The sequence below is a fragment of the Mauremys reevesii genome, linkage group 2 (genome assembly GCF_016161935.1).
Source record: "Mauremys reevesii isolate NIE-2019 linkage group 2, ASM1616193v1, whole genome shotgun sequence".
In the NCBI taxonomy this organism is placed as follows: Eukaryota; Metazoa; Chordata; order Testudines; family Geoemydidae; genus Mauremys; species Mauremys reevesii.
In genome coordinates this window covers 175,320,776-175,341,808 of record NC_052624.1, presented here as the reverse complement: position 1 = coordinate 175,341,808, position 21,033 = coordinate 175,320,776, and the positions used below count along the sequence as shown (strand labels likewise).

Sequence of the window (21,033 nt, the reverse complement as noted above, 5' to 3'; positions counted from 1 at the left end):
TCTGTTCATAAAAGTGAGCACTAGCATGCATTAAAATCCAAATTAGTCATAGCCACCCCATTCTAAAGGGGGAGCTTTTTAAGAGATGCCTCCTTGACTACCTAGGATTGTACGAGATACTCATACACAATTATAACCCTTCAAATTGCTATTACACATTAGGAACATCTCAAAATTTGGAACACATTTATGAGAAGAGCATTCAAGGAAACGGCATAACACCACTATGCAAGTACTGTGTTGATGTGCTTTTCCGAGCTACAACAGTCCTTTACCTCAGATTTATTTCTCAAGAAATAACAAAAGGGTGACAAAAGTTTCCTGAGGTGTCTTTTTTTCCTAAGTTTGTTGAGTTTAAATAAAAACAGTGTTCATTTTAAAAAAAAAAAAGGCAAATTCTTGTGTTTCTTTTCTGCAATGGTGGTGCTCTGAATAAACAAACTGCCTTTCTAGTAAGAGGTCATCTCCACTGAAGAAAGCAAAACGGATTTTTGAATTGGGTACTTACCAGCGCAGAGTCAAAGAAATCTTCCACAAGTCTCAGCAGAGATTTATTCTGTGCTGGCTCTATGAGGATCAAAAATTCTCTTGCTCTTTCAAACCAAGATACCATGTAAAAATTAAAATAAATTAATAAAGCAGAGATCACTAACAATGATTCAGTTGAATGGATTTTCACCTCAAGTGCATCAGTGGCTAGAGACATTACACAAACACACAAGATTGCTTGATCACTGAGCTTAGCAGTACCACACTGCATTAAAGGTGACTTGCAAGTGAAATTTGTAGAATCCCATCTTTTTTAACAGTACTTTGTGTTGTTGTTATTGCCTCTCCCAGCACCCACTAGTTAAGAAAAAAGTAACAAAGAGCAGCAGTTTCTTTTTTCAGCAACTCACCTTTCCTCTGCCTTTATGGTCCCATGAAATCTACATCCCCACTGCATCTGACCCCTGCCTGCTGTGATGCTCCAGCACACACTATGCTGGTGACATCATAACTATTGGGGAACTCTTCTGGAGGAAATCAATTTTTTTTTTATTCTCTACTTATGGTTTTGCAACGTCTCTTATTTTGTAAAGAAATGTTGTTAAACCATGTGAAATAATACACAAAGGACACCTCTCCATCTTGTAGTGGTTACAGGGAGATCTAGGATTCTGTAGAGGTTTTGTAGGAGCTTGTAAGGGCTTTGCAGAAGCTAGTTGGGCAGCCTGCGGCAGTAGACTGCACATTGCAGGACCGAAAAGGAACTAGGTGAGGAAAGAAACAATTTCAGCTCACATGCAGACTGTCCCTCTTAACCTGGTTAATGGTGAGTATTCAGTCCATGGTTTATAACAAGTTTTTAAAAGTAAGACTGCTTTCTTTTAAATACTATATAAAAGTCATTAGCTTCTATTCTAAGCAATGCAAAACAAATGTAATATTTAACTGAAATTGAAGACAAAGCAACAAAAAAAAAAGCCCTACTCAGTTTGGTGACCTAGTTCATTCCATCCATTAAAAAGGATCCCTGGGATTTGATTTCAGAACAGCTAAGTAGTCACATCTTAATGTTTTCTCAAAAATAATAATAATAATAAATCCCATCATCAAATTGCAGTCATTTGATTACAGAACTAAATGTGAATATTACACTTATCTTTGGTATCAGCCCTTGCTGAATAAGCAAACTCGCCCCTTCTTGAGGGTCACTTTTAAAGTACATCTGAATGCATTTCAACAACAGGGAAACATTTTGGAATTCATTCTTGTCCAACTCCTATAAAAACATTTTCCACCATATTTTGATTACTATCTTAGACAATTATGTTATGATTTAATTTGAGTCTTAAAATAATACAGTATAAGTTTGCCAACTTGCCTTTTTCAGCACTTTGTCAAGTTGGTTAAACAATTGTTTGCTGTATTTTTGAGGAGGGTAAATTTCTTTTTCTTCAAATAGTTCATTTATTTTCTGAAATCCCTTTCCCTTAAAAGCATCAGTTATGAGTGATTCAAGCTGGGGAAAAAACATGAAGAATGATCACTTTGAAAATAATCTTTATTCTTTAAACATATGTAATTTATATTTCATAAAAACATAGCTTATCTTCCCACCTAAAGCTATTATAACAGTGCTTGTTGGGGGGGAGGAGAGAGAAGGGGACTTTCAATGAGAATTAGAGCATTATATTTTTAATGTGTATATCACTTCCTGTATAAACATGGGCCTAAATTTTCAGAAGTGACTAGTGATTTGGCATGTTTCAATTTTTCAGCATTTAACTTCAGACACCTTCAAAGAGCCCGATTTTCAGAGAGTGGATGTTCATAATTCCTCCAACTCAGCCATTTCATAACTAATTTGATCACTTAGCATTCTCTAATCAAACAATGAAGTTGATAGTCAGTTACCTACTTGACTTGTAAATACCAGGGCTGTCCAGAGGATTCAGGGGGCCTGGAGCAAAGCAATTTCGGGGGCCCCTTCCATTAAAAAAAAAAAAGTTGCAATATTATAGAATACTATATTCTCGTGGGGGCCCCTGCGGGGCCTGGCGCAAATTGCCCCCCTTGCCCCCTGCCCGGGCGGCCCTAATAAATACTGCTATATTGCTACCAAAATTAACTGTTGTCACCTCCATTTAAGAATTTACTTGTTCAGAAAACACTGTTTTTATATACATTGCCCATTTGTGTGTGTGTACACACACACACACCCCATCCAAGTACATCAGATGGACTCATCAGCACTGACCCAACTGTAGGACTAGGGCCTACATTTGGCTCATACCATATTCACCCTCTTGCTAAATGTTCTATTACATTTTCCACTTCCATCAGTTTGTATATGTATGTCATTATGTATTCACTTCTTTGACTACATAAAATTAGGAATTGGAGAGTATGTTGAAAATTGATGTATAAGATCATGTCAGTAATGGCTATTCAAAAGAAGGTGAAACAGTTATTACAAAGTATTTACATAGTATTCTGTTCTGGATGCCATGTTTTCCTTTATCTCACTGCTCTGTTCTTGACTTTCTTCCCCCTTTAAATGAAAAGGAAAAAAGGCACTCATTGCTGCTCAAAAAGTGAAAAAAAATGTACTTTGTTATCAAAATCTCTTTTGATCAACTATTTTTACTTGCATGTTTTTAAGACACTGTTTCAAAATTTCTCCCCAATCTGTCAAACCACCATTGCTGAAAAGAGCCCTTTTTGTACATGTGATGTTTCCTTAGTAAAGCATTGATCAGGTTTTTATTAAGTTATTATTAAATTACTTAAAAGAAAGAACCAAGTACTGCCTGCTCCCCCAAATTACCAGAATACCCCGGATAGTATGTAACCAGATAAAGGAGAGATTTGTTGCTGACACTCCAAAGGAAAATAAAAATGGCTCAAGTTCTGGCTACCAGTGGCTCTCTCCTCCCTCCCTCCCCTCCATCATCACAGCAGTTGAGAGTCTTGAATTCAGTGGCAGATTTTAATATCCAAGGACAAACAGGGAAGAGCTCTCAGCTCTGGAATTCATTCCCCTGATTTTCTTACAGAGCCAGAAGCTTTTGGCCTTTAGGTCACCCCAAAGGCTAGACACTAAATTGAGGAATATATTTTATTTCATAAATAGCCTTTATTGACACCATAATTCCTGCACCATATTTTCTTTGTTTAACCAAAGACAGATCTTTGCAGTGGGGACATCTGAGATGGTAAATCAACATCCTTAGAGCGCAGCCCAAGAGAGCCGGGGGACAAAGCTGCAGTTAAAACTGCGTGGGGTAGCATGCCTACACGGACCCTTTGTTTGGGGGGGGGGGGAAGAGAGACGAAGACTATGATTTGAAAGGGATGAACAACAGGGATCAGACCTTAAAACCATACCACTGGATAGACACCGAGGGGTGGGGGCGATGTGCTAATCGATTTTAAAGCCAGTTAGAGCAGAGAATAGAACTGGCTTTAGATTTAATGTGACCTAACCCTGGGTTTTTAGAGTGGACTAGTCCCAGCTGAGCAAGGAACCTGGCATAGGACTGGGCAGAGCTAGAGCCCCTTTCCCAGGCAAAGGGGACTAAAAGCAAAGGGAGGAAACTGGAGAGGGACCCAGCCCAGGGCAGAAGGCCGGTCCCTTTTGCACTTGGGAGGAGGAGGAGGAAGAATCCCCTTTACCTGCCACAGGAGGCAAGGGCCAGCCCTATGGAGCGGTGGGAAGAGGCAGGAGAGAGAACGAACACCCCCCTCCCCCCGCCAGGCAGGAATGGTGGGAGCGGGATTGGAGGGAGAAAGATAAGCCAGCCAGCCCCCCCATCAGCCAGGGAACTAGAGCAGCTGATCCATGGGGCAGGGCCATTTCCCGGCCTCGATCTCCGGCACCGCGCGCTCGTTCACTCACCTTCAACATGGTGCGAGTCCCCGAGAAAGGGAAGAGGCGACCACGAGCCACCCAGCTGCGGCCTTAATGAGACGCCGAGCGGCCCTCGTGTACTGCCCAGGTGCAGCTGGTTATGGAGCCCGGGGCGCCCCCTGCCTCGCTCGAGGGGACAGCTGGGCTTGGGCCAGGGACCCGGTCCCGGGAAAGGGGAGCCCCGAGAGAACCCGCGTTGGGGGATCTGAGGGCGCTTCTCGCTACGGAGCGTGTCTCCAGCCTGACCAGCGGGCATGGCGCTTCGCGCTCCTCCGGCCGGGGGACCGACCCCGGCGGGGCTGCGGGATCTGCATCGCAGGGAACTTGCAGCTGGGGCCAGAGATCTCCTCACAGAGAACTTGCCGTGAGAGCTGGTTTCCATGGGGTGGGAAGTGGACAGGCAAGAACTGAAGGGGTATTTCTCCCTTCCACCGTAGGGCTGTATGATCTGGCGGCAGGTTCCCCTCCGCTAAGCGAAGAGGAACATGGAGGCTGCAGTAGGACTACAAGATGTGACCAATGAGTTGCAAACTTGTTATATGCGGGGGGAGCCTGGTAACTGTGTAATGAATTCAGCGGTATTTCAAAGTAGGTTACTAATTATACAATTACAGATGTTTTGATTTACTGAGTCTTGGGGGTGGGGAGTGTTGCACAATAGCGAGCTCATGTAGATGCTACTGCACTAACCTTTAAGATGCAACAGCTCCAGAACAAGGAGCCTAAACACCAATCCTTGGCTTCACTGGGACTACTCATTCATACGGATTACTCCCAGCAGTTAGTTTGAGGAAGAGGCCCACTGATTTGTAATTATATTTGTTCTGAAGAACTCCTGATCAAACCCATGAAATATTTTGTACGATCAAAGCCTTCGATTTGAAAACATTTTAAGCTCATGCCTGACTTCATGTATATGGGTTCCACTGAAGTCAATATGTTTAAGTAAATGTATGCAGGTGTTTAATTGCAGGATTAGGCTTTAACTGATTAGGAAGAGAAACAATGAAACCGACTCTATACAAAGTAAACAAACTGAAAAAGATGAAAAAATATTTTTGCTAATCTTACGGTTTTAGAAACTTTAAGGGCCAATTGCAACTATACTAAATACAAAATGTGCAGACTATTCCCAAATTGATTGTGTTCTTTCAAAGCTGATTCTAAATAAATAACACATGCGAGACCGCTAGATAGTGTTCATAAACTATTCAGGAGGGGCCTGAAAAGTTGTGGCATTGGGGGGGGGGGGATTAGGAGTAAAATAAATATACATTGGGCCTGTTTACGCCTATGGAAAGTGGTAAAATGCTATCAAATAAGAGCTTTCCACTTACACTGACAATAGGTTTTAACATCCACTTTGCACAGGTGCTAATTACTCAAGGGGCGCAAGGCAGTGGCGAACCAGGCGCCTTGATTAGTTATTTGGCCCGTTACATGTGCCTCCGCCGCGGGGCGGACAGTCTCGCCGCATTTTCACAGGCACTTCCATTTTGCAGCAGTATTTTATTTTGAATGACTGCTCGGTGCTTTCCTTCAATGATATGGTCATGCCAGGGAGGGGCGGCTCTACAAAGTAGGCTGCCCCAAGCAGCGCGGAGCGCTGCGCCGCCCTTCCCCAGTCCCGCGGCGGGTCCCCTCTTCCCGCGGCTCCGGCATCCTGGGGAGGGCGGCATTTGGCTCCGGTGGAGCTCCCGCCGGCATGCCTGCGGCAGGTCCACCGGAGCCCGGGACGAGCGGACCTGCCGCAGTCATGCCTGCGGGAGCTCAACCGGAGCCGCTGGAAGACGGGACCCCCCGCAGGCGTGACTGCGGCATGCCGGCGGGAGCTCCACCGGGGCCAAATGACGCCCTCCCCAGGATGCCGCCCCAAGCGGGCGCTTGGCCCGCTGGTGCCTAGAGCCGCCCCTGATGCCAGGGAGGGTAAGCGCTTGACATTTAAACCAAAACAAACAGGAATTAACGATCCACTCCTTCCAGGACAGATCCTCTCCGTCCCCTCAGCCGCCTGACAAAGGCAGGGCTGCCCAGAGGATTCAGGGGGCCTGGGGTCTTTGGCGGCGGGGGCCCCGCTTTGGCGGTAATTCGGAGGTGGGGGTCCCTCCGCTCCGGGACCCCCCGAATTGCCGCTGAAGACCAGGAGCGGAAGAAGCTCTGGGGGCCCAGGCCCCGCAAGAGTTTTCCGGAGCCCCCAGAGCGAGTGAGAGGACCCCGCTCCAGGGGCCCCGAATAACTCTTGGGGGGCCCAGGGCCTGGGGCAAATTGCCCCACTTTCCCACCCTCCTGCTCCTGGGCGGCCCTGGGGAGCGCCTCTGACAGCCAGGGAAGGAGCCCAAGCCATGCTACAGGGCTGGGACTGCCAGGTTGGGGTGCAGGGGGCATGATGCTGCGATGGGAGATGGGGCACCATGGTCCCCTGGGAGGCTATAGGGGGATTGTGATTCTGGGGTGCAGAGCAAGGATCCCCTATGACACGGGGGGCAGAGCTGGGGCCTCATGGGATGCTATAGGCTGCAGGGTGGGGAGTGGTGGCACATGGGGGGATGATCATAATCCCCCTCTGGGTTCTAGTGCCCCACTGCACCCTGGGAGGCTCCCAGGTGCTCCTGGCCTCCCTCAGCTGCTGGGACCAGGGCTGCCCAGAGGATTCAGGGGGCCTGGGGCAAAGCAATTTTGGGAGCCCCAGCCATAAAAAAAAGTTGCAATACTATAGAATACTATATTCTGGGGCCTGGGGCAAATTGCCCCACTTGCACCCATCCCCCCTCCCAGGCAGCTCTGGACAAAGGAGCAAGGGTGTCTGAGCCGCAGCCCAGCTCAATCCACTGGAGCCCAGGGCAATCTGTGCCTGAGGTCTGGGGCCATTCTCTGTGGGTGGAGTTGCTCGGAAGGCCTCTCCCCGTGACGTTCCATCTCAAGGGGATGGGGTCCTTAGCACAAGGGGCTCTGCTGTAAAGTTAGGGCAGACTCAGACAGCAAAAACTTTTCCTTGGGCTCCCTACGGCATCGGCCGTGAACTTGCTTGCTCCCCTGAGAGGATTTTCCACGATTCTAAAGCCACTGGTACTAGAGACCACAGACCTTCCCTCCCAGCACAGTTGAGGCTGCAACGAATATTTCTACAAGTAGGGCTAGGAGGGGCACTCTGACCCTCATTGTTTTGGACCCAGCCCTTCTTCCGTTAATCAATGGGCGCTTTGCTGTTGACGTCAATTTCTTGGAGTGTGGAATTTGCCTAGTTAAGAAAGAACGTTCTAATGAGCCTGATCCGGTAGCCTTAACTCTGGCAAAAACGCCATTGACTTCACTGGAGAGTTTTGCCCAGTGGAAAGACGGCTGGCATCTGCTCCTACATCTAATGCTTCGCTCCAGCTGGCAGTTCCAGCCCAGGAATGGTTATACTGAACGTGAACAACTACAATTCTTTCCCTAATCTCTGTCAGATTCCAGAAAAGAAAATGTCTCTTGAACCCATTAAGGGAGGGAACCGGGGCCTTTTCTGCAATGGAGAAGAAAGATTCTCCTTTTGCAGTAGCCAGCTCAGATCGTAATTATTTTTGTGTGAGAAATATTACACAACCCCCAAAGTTTTATACAGCTAAAAGGACACACTAGACAGTTGTACAACGTAGTTAAGGGGATTTTTTTTTAAGTGCCGTTGTGAGTAGAAGAGGAGAATCAGGACCCTGGCTGGCTTTAGGATTTTTTTTCCCGATTTAAAGGAAGAAAAGAACTGCTATTAATTTAAGACGAAAATTTTGTATATTTCACGGGTGAACGAAAGAGGAACCTAGTCAGTGAATCGGAAATGCAGTGGCAAGGCACACCATCGTTTCACATACTGTAGGAACGCAGATGTCCAATTTCTTTCCAGCTAAAGGATAAAGCTGGCTTTCAATGTCTTGCCACATCTCCATGGTATTAAGCGACAACGATGTTTTTACTTATTAGGTTTTCTAATGAAAGAGTTAAAATAAAAAGTTATTTCTTTAAATCACACCGAATATTGTCATGCATCAATCATACACGTTCCACTGAAGACGCTGCTACACGTTGATTAAAGTAGTCGCTGTTTTATTTCTTAATGTAGAGTAATGTAACCATTTCGAATAAGTGTGTGTAGAAAGGGCACAAATATGAATAGCACAACAAATTAATGAGTAAGAGCAGCAGGTTTTCTTGGTATATATGCATAAAGTTAAAGAACAATAGGCTACATCATAGTGATAAGTATCACTCCCGAGCGTTTTTTTTTCAGATCATAACAAACTTGTTTAGACATATTTGAAATTAGAGGCTAGTGATCTGAATTTCTCTAATAAGTCCTAGTTGTGTCAAGCTGCAAATAGTGATATATGGTGCAAAATAAAGGTTCCATCCTGGACTCATTGAAATCAACGGCAAAACTCCCATTGATTTCAGTGGTGCAGGCGTAGGCCTTTAATACCGTGTCCGTTTATATTTTCGGAAAGCACCTTCGGATAAATGAGGATACGCATAGCCGCTTGCGTGATCTTGTGTCTCGGGGACACTGCAGCGGAGATGAGCAGCAACCTGGTTCCTGCAGCTGGAACCTCTGCGTAGCTGCAACCACACAACAGAAAAGGCAAATCCACTCGAGCAAGATTCCCATCGGTTTCCATGAGAACTTTGTTTAAGGAACGATCGCAGGATAAGTTGGCTCTGCTAAATAGGAAGATATCCGCAATCGCAAACCTTTAGTTCCTCTACAAACTGTATCCTGCAGCAGCTACGCAAATGATCAGCTGCAATGTGGGAAAAGAAAATTGTTGCATTTAACTGAGAACATATCAGCTTGAAAATAAGTAAGGAATACATTGTCAAACAATGATTTCAGCTGATGCGTGGTCTTGAAATAGGGTGGTTTATTGTATAGCTCTGGAGCCCTGTTACCTGAGAAGAAGTGAGTATGTTTCACCTGCATCCATTCTTCTCTGATTTTCATTAGGAGGCTTGACTGGATGGAATTTGGGATAAATAGATTTGTAACGTAGATTCCAGCCGCATGTGTATTTAGCAGACATGTGAAACAACAGACTGACCAGGTTTCACACAAGACCGGGTAAACAGCAGCTACTTCACAAACTCAGGAGAAAGGGAAGTGGAATTATTTTTGTAGTGCCACATTTTAAACAACTACAACGAAACACTCGAAGTGTTTTTAGCTGCTGCTGAATGCGATAGCAGCAGCTAGAGAGGAGACTCCGAACCTAGCGATTGCTCGAAACATCTTCCCATGTACCATACCCGAAGGCTTGCAGGAGCACAGGTGTATCATGCCCTCCTGAAATTACAGGGCTGGATAAGAATCAGGCAGGTTTTGCTACAAAATCAGCAAAAATGCAGCACTGTAGAGTTTGCACATATGTAATCTCGTGCTTTTTGCACAGATTCCAACATGCAGGTGCTTTTAGAAATCCGCCCCGCCCGCGACATAAATCATGATCGGAACCAGTGTGTGCACAAAATATAAAATATATCATCTTACTGAGGAAGCAAAACTTTGGACACTTGCTATTTGCCTCACTCAGAACTGGAGGCCAAATGAACAGGGCTTGATCTAAAACCAAGAGACAAGCTGTGATCTTGGTGATTTAGTATAGCTTTGAATTCATTATTGTCCTTCATGTCGCATTTCTAGTTTCTAGAAATCAGGCGCGGGGGGGGGGAAGGGGAAAATGAATATTTCATACTGTAGCAGTATAGTAGTGTCAACTTTTAGGACCGTTTCGGGGGTTCATTCATTCTGCATTATTTATCGGAGTAAAAACTCGCACTGATGCAAATAAAAGTGCCTGCCAGATTTCAGGACTGTGCCGTGCCTTGCGGAACGTCTTTCCGTTTGCCTTCCAGCTGTGTTTTAGAGTTAGTCTTGCCCTAAGCCTGGTATCAAAATAAATAGATACAAAATAAAATACTTGTGGAAGTAGCTTCGCGTTTTCATCCTGCCACTCAGGTGCCGCATCCAAAGCCTCCCTTCGAAGGTGCGCCTGGAACGGACTGTAAAACCAGTTGTCCAGGTGTGACTATCACCCGTAAACCGCTCTTCTGCCCTGTCCGTGCAGATGATTGCGCTCTTGGCTAAACACAGGGTGATTACAAACCAAAGCGCACTGCGCGCTGACTTTGAGGATCGGGACTGGTTTTTGCAATATTGTACTGCCCGTGCTGCCCCCTTTTGCCCTTTGCGGCTGGCTCTGGTTGTCCAGGGACTCGATGTCCAAGTGTCTCGGATTTCCAAACTTTTTCTTCGCGCTCAGTGACTAGAGGGGAGGAGTCGACCTTAAAACAAAGCAAGCCCCCCCCCCCCAGCGTTTAACACAGATCAGTTATGTGGGAGGGAGATGGACGGGGCAAGCCGGGAGACTGTCTCACATCCACGCATAAAAGCAGGAATCAAAAGGCGCAGCAGGAACTGCCCGCTCCTTTCAGCACCGCAGTCCCCGGACAGGGACAAGCGCGAGCACTGCACGCGCCTGCTAAACTCAGCGCCTTGGCCAAGCAGCAGCTGCCCTGCACGCCGCTTCTCCTTTGCAGTTCGTTGTCTGTTAAATCCTCCTCCCGTTTTCAGACTCTTGCGGCGTAGCGTCCCGGAGCAGAGGCGGCAGCTCCCTGCCAGCCGATGGTGAACATGTCCAAGGGCCTCCAGGAAGACTCGGACTGCGTGTGCTCCTACGGGATGAAGCTAACCTGGGATATCAATGACCCCAAACTGCCTCAGGTAGGAGGGAGAGAAGGGTGGTTGCTGCTGGGGGTTGAGGGAGCAGGGATTTGATCTCTCACGGCGATGCTCTTAGCTCGGCTGTAGGCAGCCCAGAATGAATGAGAGATCACTGCCCCAAATGAACAGCTTATATTTGCCTATACAGAATTCAAACCCCCTTTTTTAAAGCTAACAAGGACGTGCTTCAGAACTGTACAACCTGCTACCGCGGCTGCCTCGGGGGTCGGGGCACTTAGAAGTCCGATGCGCAGGAGCCGTAGATTCTGGACTCTGGCGTAAAGGTTTTAATAAAACTGTAAAGCTCAGAGTTTGTCTCCTATTGGCAAATTAGATCGGTGAGATTAAATGGACTGGGGGAATCGGAATGTAGACAACCAGCAATCTGAAGTTGTAAAGGAAAGAAACCAGAATTATTCTTCTCCTATGTTTGTTTGCTCAATGGTTTTGCTCTTTGTAGTTTCTGAAATTTGTCAGAAAAGAAACGAGATCTCAGAGTGATCACTATATTTTAATTCTGTGCTAACAAGAAATTATACCTGCCTTGTTTCTTTTCAAAGGGATAGACGGTGTGTGTTTGGATAGTTTTGTGCCTGGTGATATCATTGTATATTTGTTTATCAGGCTACTTTACTTAGACTGGTATAAACTGAGAAAGACAAGGTGGGTGGGGTAATATATTTTATTGGACCAACTTCTGTTGGTGAGAGAGACATGATTTCCATCTACAGAGTGCTGGGAAAGGTACTCAGAAGTGCCACAGCTCAATACAAGGTGGGGCATATTGTTAAGCATGCGAATATCAACTAGTGATTTGTTGAGAATGATGGGGGACAATCATATTTTAATCCTTCTTTATAATGATATTCAGATACTTCCATATATATTTAAGTGCTTAGAAAACATTTAAGTGTCATAGAAAGCCCTCCTTAAATAAGTTTTAAATTAGCTATTACTGTAGGTCCACTGGTGAAATGGTTCTCAAGACTTTCCAGACCAATGTTAAAACAGAAGCAAAGTTTCAGGACCCTCTTCCCCCCTAGCTATAAAGAAAGGGAGGCTGGTCTCAACCTCCCTGAAACCTGTTTTAGACAGACACGCACGCACCCTGTGGTTGCGACCCCAAGTATGAGATGCAATAGGGGATGAAGCTGGAAGAAGAGATTTCCTGACTTTACCTACCCTTTTAGCCTCAGAACTTTCAGTCTGATTGGATTCTAGACAATATAAAGTAGGGTTTGTTATATAATTCAAAAACTAATGGTTTGGAGAATGTTTTCTGCTGAGGAAGAATTCAGTAGTATGGAACATTAAGAACCTGATTCTGCAGAAGATCAATTAGACTACTCAGGTGATATTTACTTCACTGGGATTCCATGCCTGAATAAAGTTGCTTCTGTGCATAAATTTTTGCAGTATCAGGACCTCAATGTCCAAGTTACAAGTACAGAGTGAGAGAGTTTAAAACCATTGATTTGCATTGTTATAAAAGACAACCTGTGCATTCCCGGTTTCATTCAAATCAATGGCAAAACTCCCATCAATTTCAATGGTGCCAGGATTTTGCCTAATTCGTTGCTCCAGGGACTAGAGGAATTATGGAGAAGAATTTTAAGGCTTTCCATATTCACACAGTAGATTTATCTGGAAAAATCAGAAATTGATTCTCGTGATTCAAAAAATTTTCTCTGCTAGACCTTATGATACAACATAAGTTAAAACCTTCTCTCCAAATCCTTAAATTTTTCAGAAACTGCCTTGCTTGACTCTTTAATTATGCAGGCAATCTGAAACTGTAAAAGGTACTTCAATCTAACAAGGGGGAAAACCATATATTCCGGCACACCGCTAAAGCAATACAATCAGAGAATGGAAAAAAATAATGAATTTAAGAGCTTAGTTTAGATCTTTTGGAATTACAAATTTCATTATAGCCTCTGATGAAGTTGCGTGTTGTGATTAATGAGAATAAATATTTCCATTTTCAAATGTAAATGATGTCTCTATCAAGATAAGGTAGGTGAGGTAATATCTTTTATTGAACCAACTTCTGTTGCTGGAAGATACAAGATTTCCAGGTGTACAAAGCTCTTTTTCAGTCCTGGGAAGGAAGCAGAGTGTCTGAGCTAAATATCTTAATTGTTCTATAAGCAATGATGGACATCAGTAATAAAAAGTCAGACATGACAGATGATGATTTGAACAGCCCTGGATGAATTTTTTTTCCCCTTTTTTAAAAAAAAAAATCTTAGCTGCCTTTGACATCTCTTTGTTAGAAGATGGTGTCTGTCATTTAAATAATTTAAAATGTTTTACAAGTTTCTTGAATTGTCTAGTGGTTTAATAGATTTTAATATTGAATACATCATTCTGGATTTTTAAATAATGGATTAGCCCCCAATAGCTTGTTTCTTTTAAACATCTATTTTTGTAGTCCCTAAAGCTTGCCATTTAATCATTTGAGCGCCAATCCTGCAAACACTTATGAACAAGCTTAATTTCATGCACATGTGTAGTCCAATTGAGTACACTGGGATCACTTACAGGCATAAAGTTAAGCAAATGACTAAGTTTTGCTGGATCAGGATCTTACTTTTCTTTACTATAACAAAGAAAATGGTTTCAAAAAAATCTCTTTCATTCTATCATTTTTCTAATAAATTACATTTTGGTTGGCAACTCTTTGAAAACAAGTCTTAATATCCCAATTTCAAAACATGCTTCTTTTAAACTATATTGAGTATATTTATGCTTATAATCAACTAACATTATTTTGGTGGAGGATCTACTCAAGTCTTAAATACATTTTAAGTAATAGTGACATAACCAAAACTTTTACTCAGAATATTTCTGGTTTTTATTAATCTGTAAATCCTAAATCCTGAAATGGGTATAGCATAAGAGAATGAGAGCTGGATTCTATTTATCCTTGAGCATCAAACTGTTTATTAAGTTCCTGTTACTGGCCAATCAGTTACAACTGTGTAAACCAAAGAGTGTTGTATTGCAAAGGAGTCGCTGATCACAGACTGTTTTATTATGGGTGGAGATGGGCAAGATGGAAGGAACTCAGTTTGATTCTCACAACCCAGATTGAGTTTACAGGACTGGCAGTTTTTAAAAAAAAAAAAAATTTTTGCTTGTCAATTGAGCACATTTGATTTAGAGTTATTGAGAGGCAATAGACATGGGACCCGACAATGTTATTTTTTACAGAATTATGTTTTAGAATAGAGCGGTGCTTTAAGGACAGTATTATTTCCTTTTGTTGTTCTAAGTTTACTTCTCTTTAACTTCCTCGGGTAACTTCTTGTTATGTATAATGGGACAGGATAAAAAGGACAGACTGAGTAGTTTTTACTATGCTGAGGTACTCTGTTAATACGTTCTCATTCTTTCTCACTGCTCTCCACTTCCCCCTTCCTTTCTTTTGTTGCCCCTCTCCCCTAACCCAACTGTGGTACAGGAGCCCAAGCACTTTGATGGCTTCCAGGAGTGGCCAGATGGCTATGTGCGATTTATCTACTCTGTCGAGGAAAAGAACGCACAGCGGCATCTCAGCGGCTGGGCCATGCGCAACACCAATAATCACAACTGCCAGATCCTCAAGAAGTCCTGCCTTGGAGTGGTGGTTTGTGCCAGGAACTGTATGCTGCCAGATGGTACCAGGCTGCAACTCCGACCTGCTATCTGTGACAAGGCACGCCAGAAGCAACAAAGTGAGAGAAGTCTGAGGGGCGGGACTCCAAAGGCTGAACCATTCTTTTCAATTGGTCCTGATTTCAGGCCCAAATGAACCTAAATTCCCACTCACAGACAGAGCTGACTTATCCTGCTCTTATTATTAGTGGCAAAGAGGGTGTTAAAGCAGTAGCTCCAAATTTAAAAAATGTGTGTGTCTGGTAGATAGTCAAGCAGAGATGGGCCTACATAATGGACTCAGATTTAAATCTAAACATCCCTGATGTCCAAAGTGAATACATCAAGTATTTATTTTGAGTCCATTAGTATATACCATATATACCCATTCATAAGCCGAATATTTTTGGTAAAAAAGTGACACATCAAAAAGCAAGAGTTGGCTTATAAATGGGTCTACACCAAAATTTGATTATTTTTAACTCTATGGAATCATTGAATTAAATATCTAATACATTGTCATTTTGTTTACCTGGTGCACCATTTCCCGCAGCTCCCGTTGGCTGGGAACGGTGAACCGCGGCCACAGGGAGCTGAGGGGCTCCATGCCTGCAGATGCTCCAAGTAAACAAAATGTCCTGCCAGCAGCTTACTCTGACGGGCCAGGAGCCAAAGTTTTCCAACCCCTGAAATATAGGGTCGGCTTATGAAAGGGTCATACAGTTTTTGCTATTTTTACCTAACCATCTTGGGGGATCGGCTTATGAATGAACGGCTAATGAACGAGTATATATGGCAGTTCAGCTATGCTTCTTAGTGTAACTTATATTGTTTGAGTATTATACTTTGATTTGGAGTTTAATTGAAGGATCAGTTATAGAGTGGTTGAACCCGACCATGTTCTCAGCTGATTTCTCCATTTTAACCATGATCTTCAATATCGGCCTTATCTGATTTCACAGAGAAAGCCTGTCCAAACTGTAACTCAGCCCTAGAGATAATTCCTTGCCGGGGACACAGTGGCTACCCAGTCACTAACTTTTGGAGGCTTGATGGCAAGGCAATATTTTTCCAGGTAAGATATAAATAGTCCTTAAACTTACCTTACTTCTTGTCATTGCTATGGATTTATATAAAAGCTCTTGATGAATGTTACATACAATTACAAGCATGAGGCTTGTTCCTACCTTTACACATTTTTTACAATAGAATTTCATTAAAGGCCTAATGCTGTAGTCCTTGCACAGAGAGGAATCCCAGCCCTTAACATGGACTGAATCCCATACTACTTAAAGAAGAAACTCTCCTGCTGAATTTCATGCATAAACTGTATGGAATCAAGTAAAATGGGAGCTTTGCCTGCACAAGGACTGACCAGAATGTAAATATGTCTATTGGTTAGATTTGACCCCATTAAAAGAACTTTCATTTAATTGATTGATTAATTCACTGTGTAGAAATTAACATCAGAGGTCTATGCTTAATATTAAACTTTTACTGAACTAAGAGGAAAGTGAAAGGAAATCTTGGCTAGTGTGGTACACTGGATAAATGTGATTACTCTGATCATGTTCCCTAAACCTCTGTGTGTTCCAAAATATTCCCATTTTACTGTTCAAAATGTTACTTCACAGCAGGGCAGAAACTGAAAAGCATATTTCTTTAGTTGAATAGTCACAGATTACAAACAATTTTACTCTTTCTATTCAATACAGGGAGATTTTTACACACTATTTTAGTTATTACCATACTTAACTTTACCTAGCTGAGTAGTGCCATTGAAGCTAATGGGACTATGCTTGTGAGAAAAGATAAGCATGAGCATAACTGTTTGCAGGACTGGGGCCTAAATCTAAAGGGACCGCTTCACTGAGACTCATTAGTGCTGGTCGCTTTTTAAAACTTAAATGGCCCGAGTAGCATTTAGATTAAAAATCCATATTTAATATGAACATTCATAAATTAAATAGCAAAATGATAGTATCCTATAGCAGATGTTTGTCATTTCAGCACATGAGGTTTCTTTCTTCACCAGTAGGTTCATATTACAGTAGTGATCATCTGGATAGGGTTCTACAATTTTTTTTTAAACAAGCTAAAAGCCCATTCCTGCAAACACTTAAGCTTGTAAATAGTCTCATTGACTTCAAAAAGGATCAGGGTCTAAAACTAAGACAAAAATCACAACTATAGAAAGGTAGAGAGGTGAAAGTTTTAGATAGAACCATAATCTTTTTAACAGAAGAGCAACTCTGGATGTCCTTCTACAGCAGGGGTCGGCAACCTTTCAGAAGTGATGTGCCGAGTCTTCATTTATTCACTCGAATTTACGATTTCATGTGCCAGTAATACATGTTAATGTTTTAGGTGGTCTCTTTCTATAACTCTATAATATATTACTAAACTATTGTTGTATGTGAAGTAAATTAGGTTTTTAAAATGTATAAGAAGCTTCATTTAAAATTAAATTAAAATGCTGAGCCCTCCCGGACTGGTGGCCAGGACCTGGGCAGTGTGAATGCCACTGAAAAATCAGCTTGTGTGCCGCCTTCAGCACACGTGCCATAGGTTGCCTACCCCTGTTCTACAGAATGCATTTCAGTTCTGCTTGAGAAGAGTTGTTTTTAAAGTAAAGAACGTTTGTCAGTGAGTACAGTGCAAGCTCTTTAAAGCTGATGTATACTGTTTTAATGGTGGCTGTTATGAAGCAGAACTAAAATTCTGAACTGCAGAACTCCTAATCTTTCCTCCCAGACCCTCTTGGCTACTCCTGATGTCCATAGACAACATCTGTATTCTCCTTCATCCAAATCCAGAATTTTGGGGTCATATTTGACTCCTCCCTCCCTTTTCCTTCTCACCCACATTTGCACAAGCAAATCACATTGCTTAATTCTTCACAGCATCACTAATCTGCAACCTCCCTCTCCTCTCCACTCTAATAGCTAAATTACTGGCTCATGCTAAGGTCATCTCACACCTTGCACTGTCCCCAGTCTTCTTTTGTTACTAACTTCACCCCTTTCCAAACCATTCATAATGCTGTTACCAAAATCATTAATCTCCCGTATCACTGCAACCATGTCACCTTCTCCTTAGTGTCATTTCTCTGGCTCCCCATAGTGCTGCCCATCAAGTTCAAGCTTCACAGCTTTCTTCTTAAGTCTCTTTATCACATCTGCATCTACATGTCTGAGCTGATCCCATTTTGCATTCCATATCAGCCACTCCCAACCCCCTTTGTCCGCAATGCCAACCTTGATACCATCTCTGCCTCCTTCTGCCACAAACATTTCCATGCTCTCTGCTGTGCGATCCCTTTTGCTTGGGATGCCCTTTCGAAATCTATTCTTCAACCTCCATCTGCACCTCACCTCATTCACTCCTAAAAACTCACGAGTACAGCATTGATTAAAATAATTCTTTACCTTGTTGTTTAAAAATAGACACGGCACACAAAACATTTGAACTATGAAGCCATCTGTCTGTTTACCTGAGTAACCATGTCATCATGCCTCCATAACGCATGTTCCTCTATCTGTCTCCCCTTCCCAGGGGAGCTGGAACAATTTGTATAGTGGGGGTGCTGAGAGCCATTGAACCAAACCCTGCATATAATGGAAATCACTTCAAGCCAAGGGAGTGTGGCCACGCCCCCGGCACCCCTAGATCTAGCACCTATGCCCCTTCCTGGTGTATGTTACACTTGTCTAATAAGTCCATTGTTTAGACTGTAAGCTGTTTGAGCATGCACTTTTCTATCTCTTCTGTGAAGCACCGAGCATTCTCGTGGGTGCTATAAAATAATAAATAACCATAAGTTTTAGTTGTCTACTTATTAATGTCTTTAGATAAGCAAATTATGAATGTGTTAACACTACTGCAGGCCAAAGGAGTCCATGACCACCCTAGACCAGAGAGTAAATCGGAGACAGAGGCAAGAAGAAGTGCCATTAAGAAACAAGTGTCCTCTTCTCACCTTTCCCAGAAAAAGAGGCTTATAGACTCGGAGGTAACTGTAGATCTGCATTTTCATTATAAAGATGTTGTAACCATGTACTGTGAGTCACACGGAATAACAAAATCCTTACAAGATACCGCAGCAGCTTGCTTTGCTCTTATGCGCAGAGGGGGTTGTTAAAGCAGTGAAAAGTCTGTCAAAGATGCAATGAGCAATAATACAAGTAAGCCTATAGAACTGTGTGTGCACGTGTACAATATTTTTTTCTGGATCTCAAAGACCTGTTTTCATATTCTTTTCAGACAAGAAGGTATCATGATAGCAGTGGTCATTTCAACAACATTCATCATTTGTCATGCATGGAAGGCCCAGAAAAATTCAGTATCATTACAGACACCAGCTTCCCAATTCCAACTCAGCCTTACCCTGCATTTCAAAATACAGACCCTTACAAAGCTACTTATGACTCAGTCAGCTTCCAAGGGGACATGGCATCACCATTCCAAAAGCGTCCTAACCCAAGAATCTTTTTACCTAGGCCGGGGGGATATGAATTTGAAGTTCCTAGTTATATAAGTTCCAGCTCTTATCCAACATTTTACAAAGATTTGGCAAATACTCCAGTGGATACAGACCCCATTAATATGACTGGACTTCAGTATAATGGTAATTCATTGAATGCCCACGATAAACACTTTGATAGTGGACATCATGGGCTGAAACAAATTTTGGGGAAAACTGGTTACGGAGATAGGAGTGACTATGGACAGATTCAAGCAAATGCTAATCCCCCTTACTACAGTGGGGAGTATCCTTGCAGGTATGGTAGCAATCCCTCTCCAGCTGCCACAGCTTTACAAACTGTTATCACTACAACTACTAAAGTATCCTACCAGGCCTACAAGCCCTCTGTGGTGAAGTGCAGTGACAATACGTGTGACGTAAAAAATCCTCAGAACTGTACCCATACAGCAGAAAACATCTCAGGAACTGTTTATCCAGGGATAAAGATTCAAGAAGACTATGGTGTGGTCAAACCAGCTTTGCTTTACCAGCACGATCCAGTTCCCACAAAGTCAGAACAAGTGGAGACTGTGGATACATATCATTATGGGCCAAACCCAGGAAACAGCTGCTCTGAGCATGAAGGACAGTCATTCAGATTTGAGAGTGGTGAATACTAAATGCCATGTGTTTTAATACTAATCATGTGAATACTAAACCCTGGTGATTGGGAGTTAGGGTGATCAGATACCAAGTGTGAAAATCAGGACGCTTTTTTTCAGGGTGTGGGGGGGTATAGTTGCATGTATATAAAACACAGCCCCTAATATTGTGACAGTCCTGATAACATGGGGACGTTTGCTCATGCTATGGGGAGTCTGAGGAATGGCAAGCAAGCAATACATTAGGACAATTTACTTATTCATGACATATGCCTTTGTGGAGATCTGCTAACTGTCTCAGGTCCCATCCATGCACAAAAGTTCAAATCAGTCCCTTTTAGCCTCTCACATGGAGTGATAGTGAGTCCTAATCCAAAATATGGCCCCACACTGAGCCAGGACAGGGTTAATGATCTGCTTTGGAGACAGGGAGTTAATAAGCCCCCCCCTTTGCAACAGCTGCCAAAAATGTCAAGCCCTGAGGGAGGGCCTTTCATCTGTGACCAATAATCAGCAGGTAAGAAGAAATAAGAATGGAGGGGACTCAGTTTATGAAGCCTGAAGTCTGCAGCCAGCTGGTGAGAGGAGACACAATGGGAGGTTGGGTTCCTTAAAGGAGAGAATCTCTCGGTAGTATGTTTGCTGATGTCGTGTGTAAGAAAGACTAACTTAGGTTTCCTGGAAGTAAAGGGTAAGCCTAGCTATGTACTTATGTCCCTCTTTGCTTCCCTGTGTTAAGTCTAAAGGCTGTCCAGTCCTCCCACCAGAAAAGGAAGTCCTAGATATGGACTAGATCAGTGGTTTTCAATCTGTGGTCTGCAGACACCTAGGGATCTGCAGACTATGTGTAAGATTTCCAAAGGGGTCTGCACCTCCATTCGAAATATTTTAGGGGTCCGCAAATGAAAAAAGGTTGAAAACCACTGGACTAGATGACCTCTGGGACTGATCCCAGTCAATACCTGGCTTGGAGGCAATAAGATTTGTAGGCATTTTTTCCAACAGCACACAAAGATGTGTCTTTCTTCTTGACTCCAGCTGGGGCCAGTTGGCATTCTACTGATGCAAAACTTGCACATATGGTTTTATTAAACCATTTACCATGTGACTCTCCCTGTTTAAACTG

At 43.2% G+C, this 21,033-nt stretch overlaps 2 protein-coding genes across 5 annotated transcripts in view; one reads left to right on the top strand and one right to left on the bottom strand.

Moving 5' to 3' along the window:
- The window catches only part of SYCP2L (synaptonemal complex protein 2 like), a 53,904-nt gene extending 48,710 nt beyond the window's left edge, over nucleotides 1-5,194 (bottom strand). The window contains exons 1-5 of one of the 4 annotated variants that reach the window (XM_039521790.1): nucleotides 5,087-5,194; nucleotides 2,972-3,037; nucleotides 1,868-2,005; nucleotides 1,646-1,765; nucleotides 509-613 (exon numbers count right to left, since the gene is read on the bottom strand). In XM_039521790.1, coding sequence (XP_039377724.1) covers nucleotides 509-613; nucleotides 1,646-1,765; nucleotides 1,868-2,005; nucleotides 2,972-3,037; nucleotides 5,087-5,155 — 498 coding nt within the window. In that variant the 5' untranslated portion in view covers nucleotides 5,156-5,194. Of the gene's footprint in view, nucleotides 1-508; nucleotides 614-1,645; nucleotides 1,766-1,867; nucleotides 2,006-2,971; nucleotides 3,038-4,384; nucleotides 4,880-5,086 lie in introns of those variants that run through there. The other 3 variants (XM_039521787.1, XM_039521788.1, XM_039521789.1) reach the window with 3 other exon arrangements.
- A 3,657-nt stretch (nucleotides 5,195-8,851) lies between these two features.
- GCM2 (glial cells missing transcription factor 2) lies at nucleotides 8,852-19,925 on the top strand. Its single transcript, XM_039526746.1, has 6 exons — nucleotides 8,852-9,323; nucleotides 10,992-11,141; nucleotides 14,608-14,860; nucleotides 15,743-15,855; nucleotides 18,667-18,792; nucleotides 19,044-19,925. Exons 2-6 carry the CDS (start codon nucleotides 11,043-11,045, stop codon nucleotides 19,923-19,925), a joined length of 1,473 nt encoding a protein of 490 aa, XP_039382680.1. The 5' UTR covers nucleotides 8,852-9,323; nucleotides 10,992-11,042.
- The last annotated feature ends 1,108 nt before the right edge of the window (nucleotides 19,926-21,033 follow it).

Excerpts from the sequence above, each read along its gene's own strand:
- GCM2 (XM_039526746.1), top strand. The coding sequence starts at position 11,043 with ATGGTGAACATGTCCAAGGGCCTCCAGGAAGACTCGGACTGCGTGTGC. Across the intron at positions 14,861-15,742 it reads GGCACGCCAGAAGCAACAAA|AGAAAGCCTGTCCAAACTGT; the intron begins GTGAGAGAAGTC and ends CTGATTTCACAG. Across the intron at positions 15,856-18,666 it reads GCAAGGCAATATTTTTCCAG|GCCAAAGGAGTCCATGACCA; the intron begins GTAAGATATAAA and ends ACACTACTGCAG.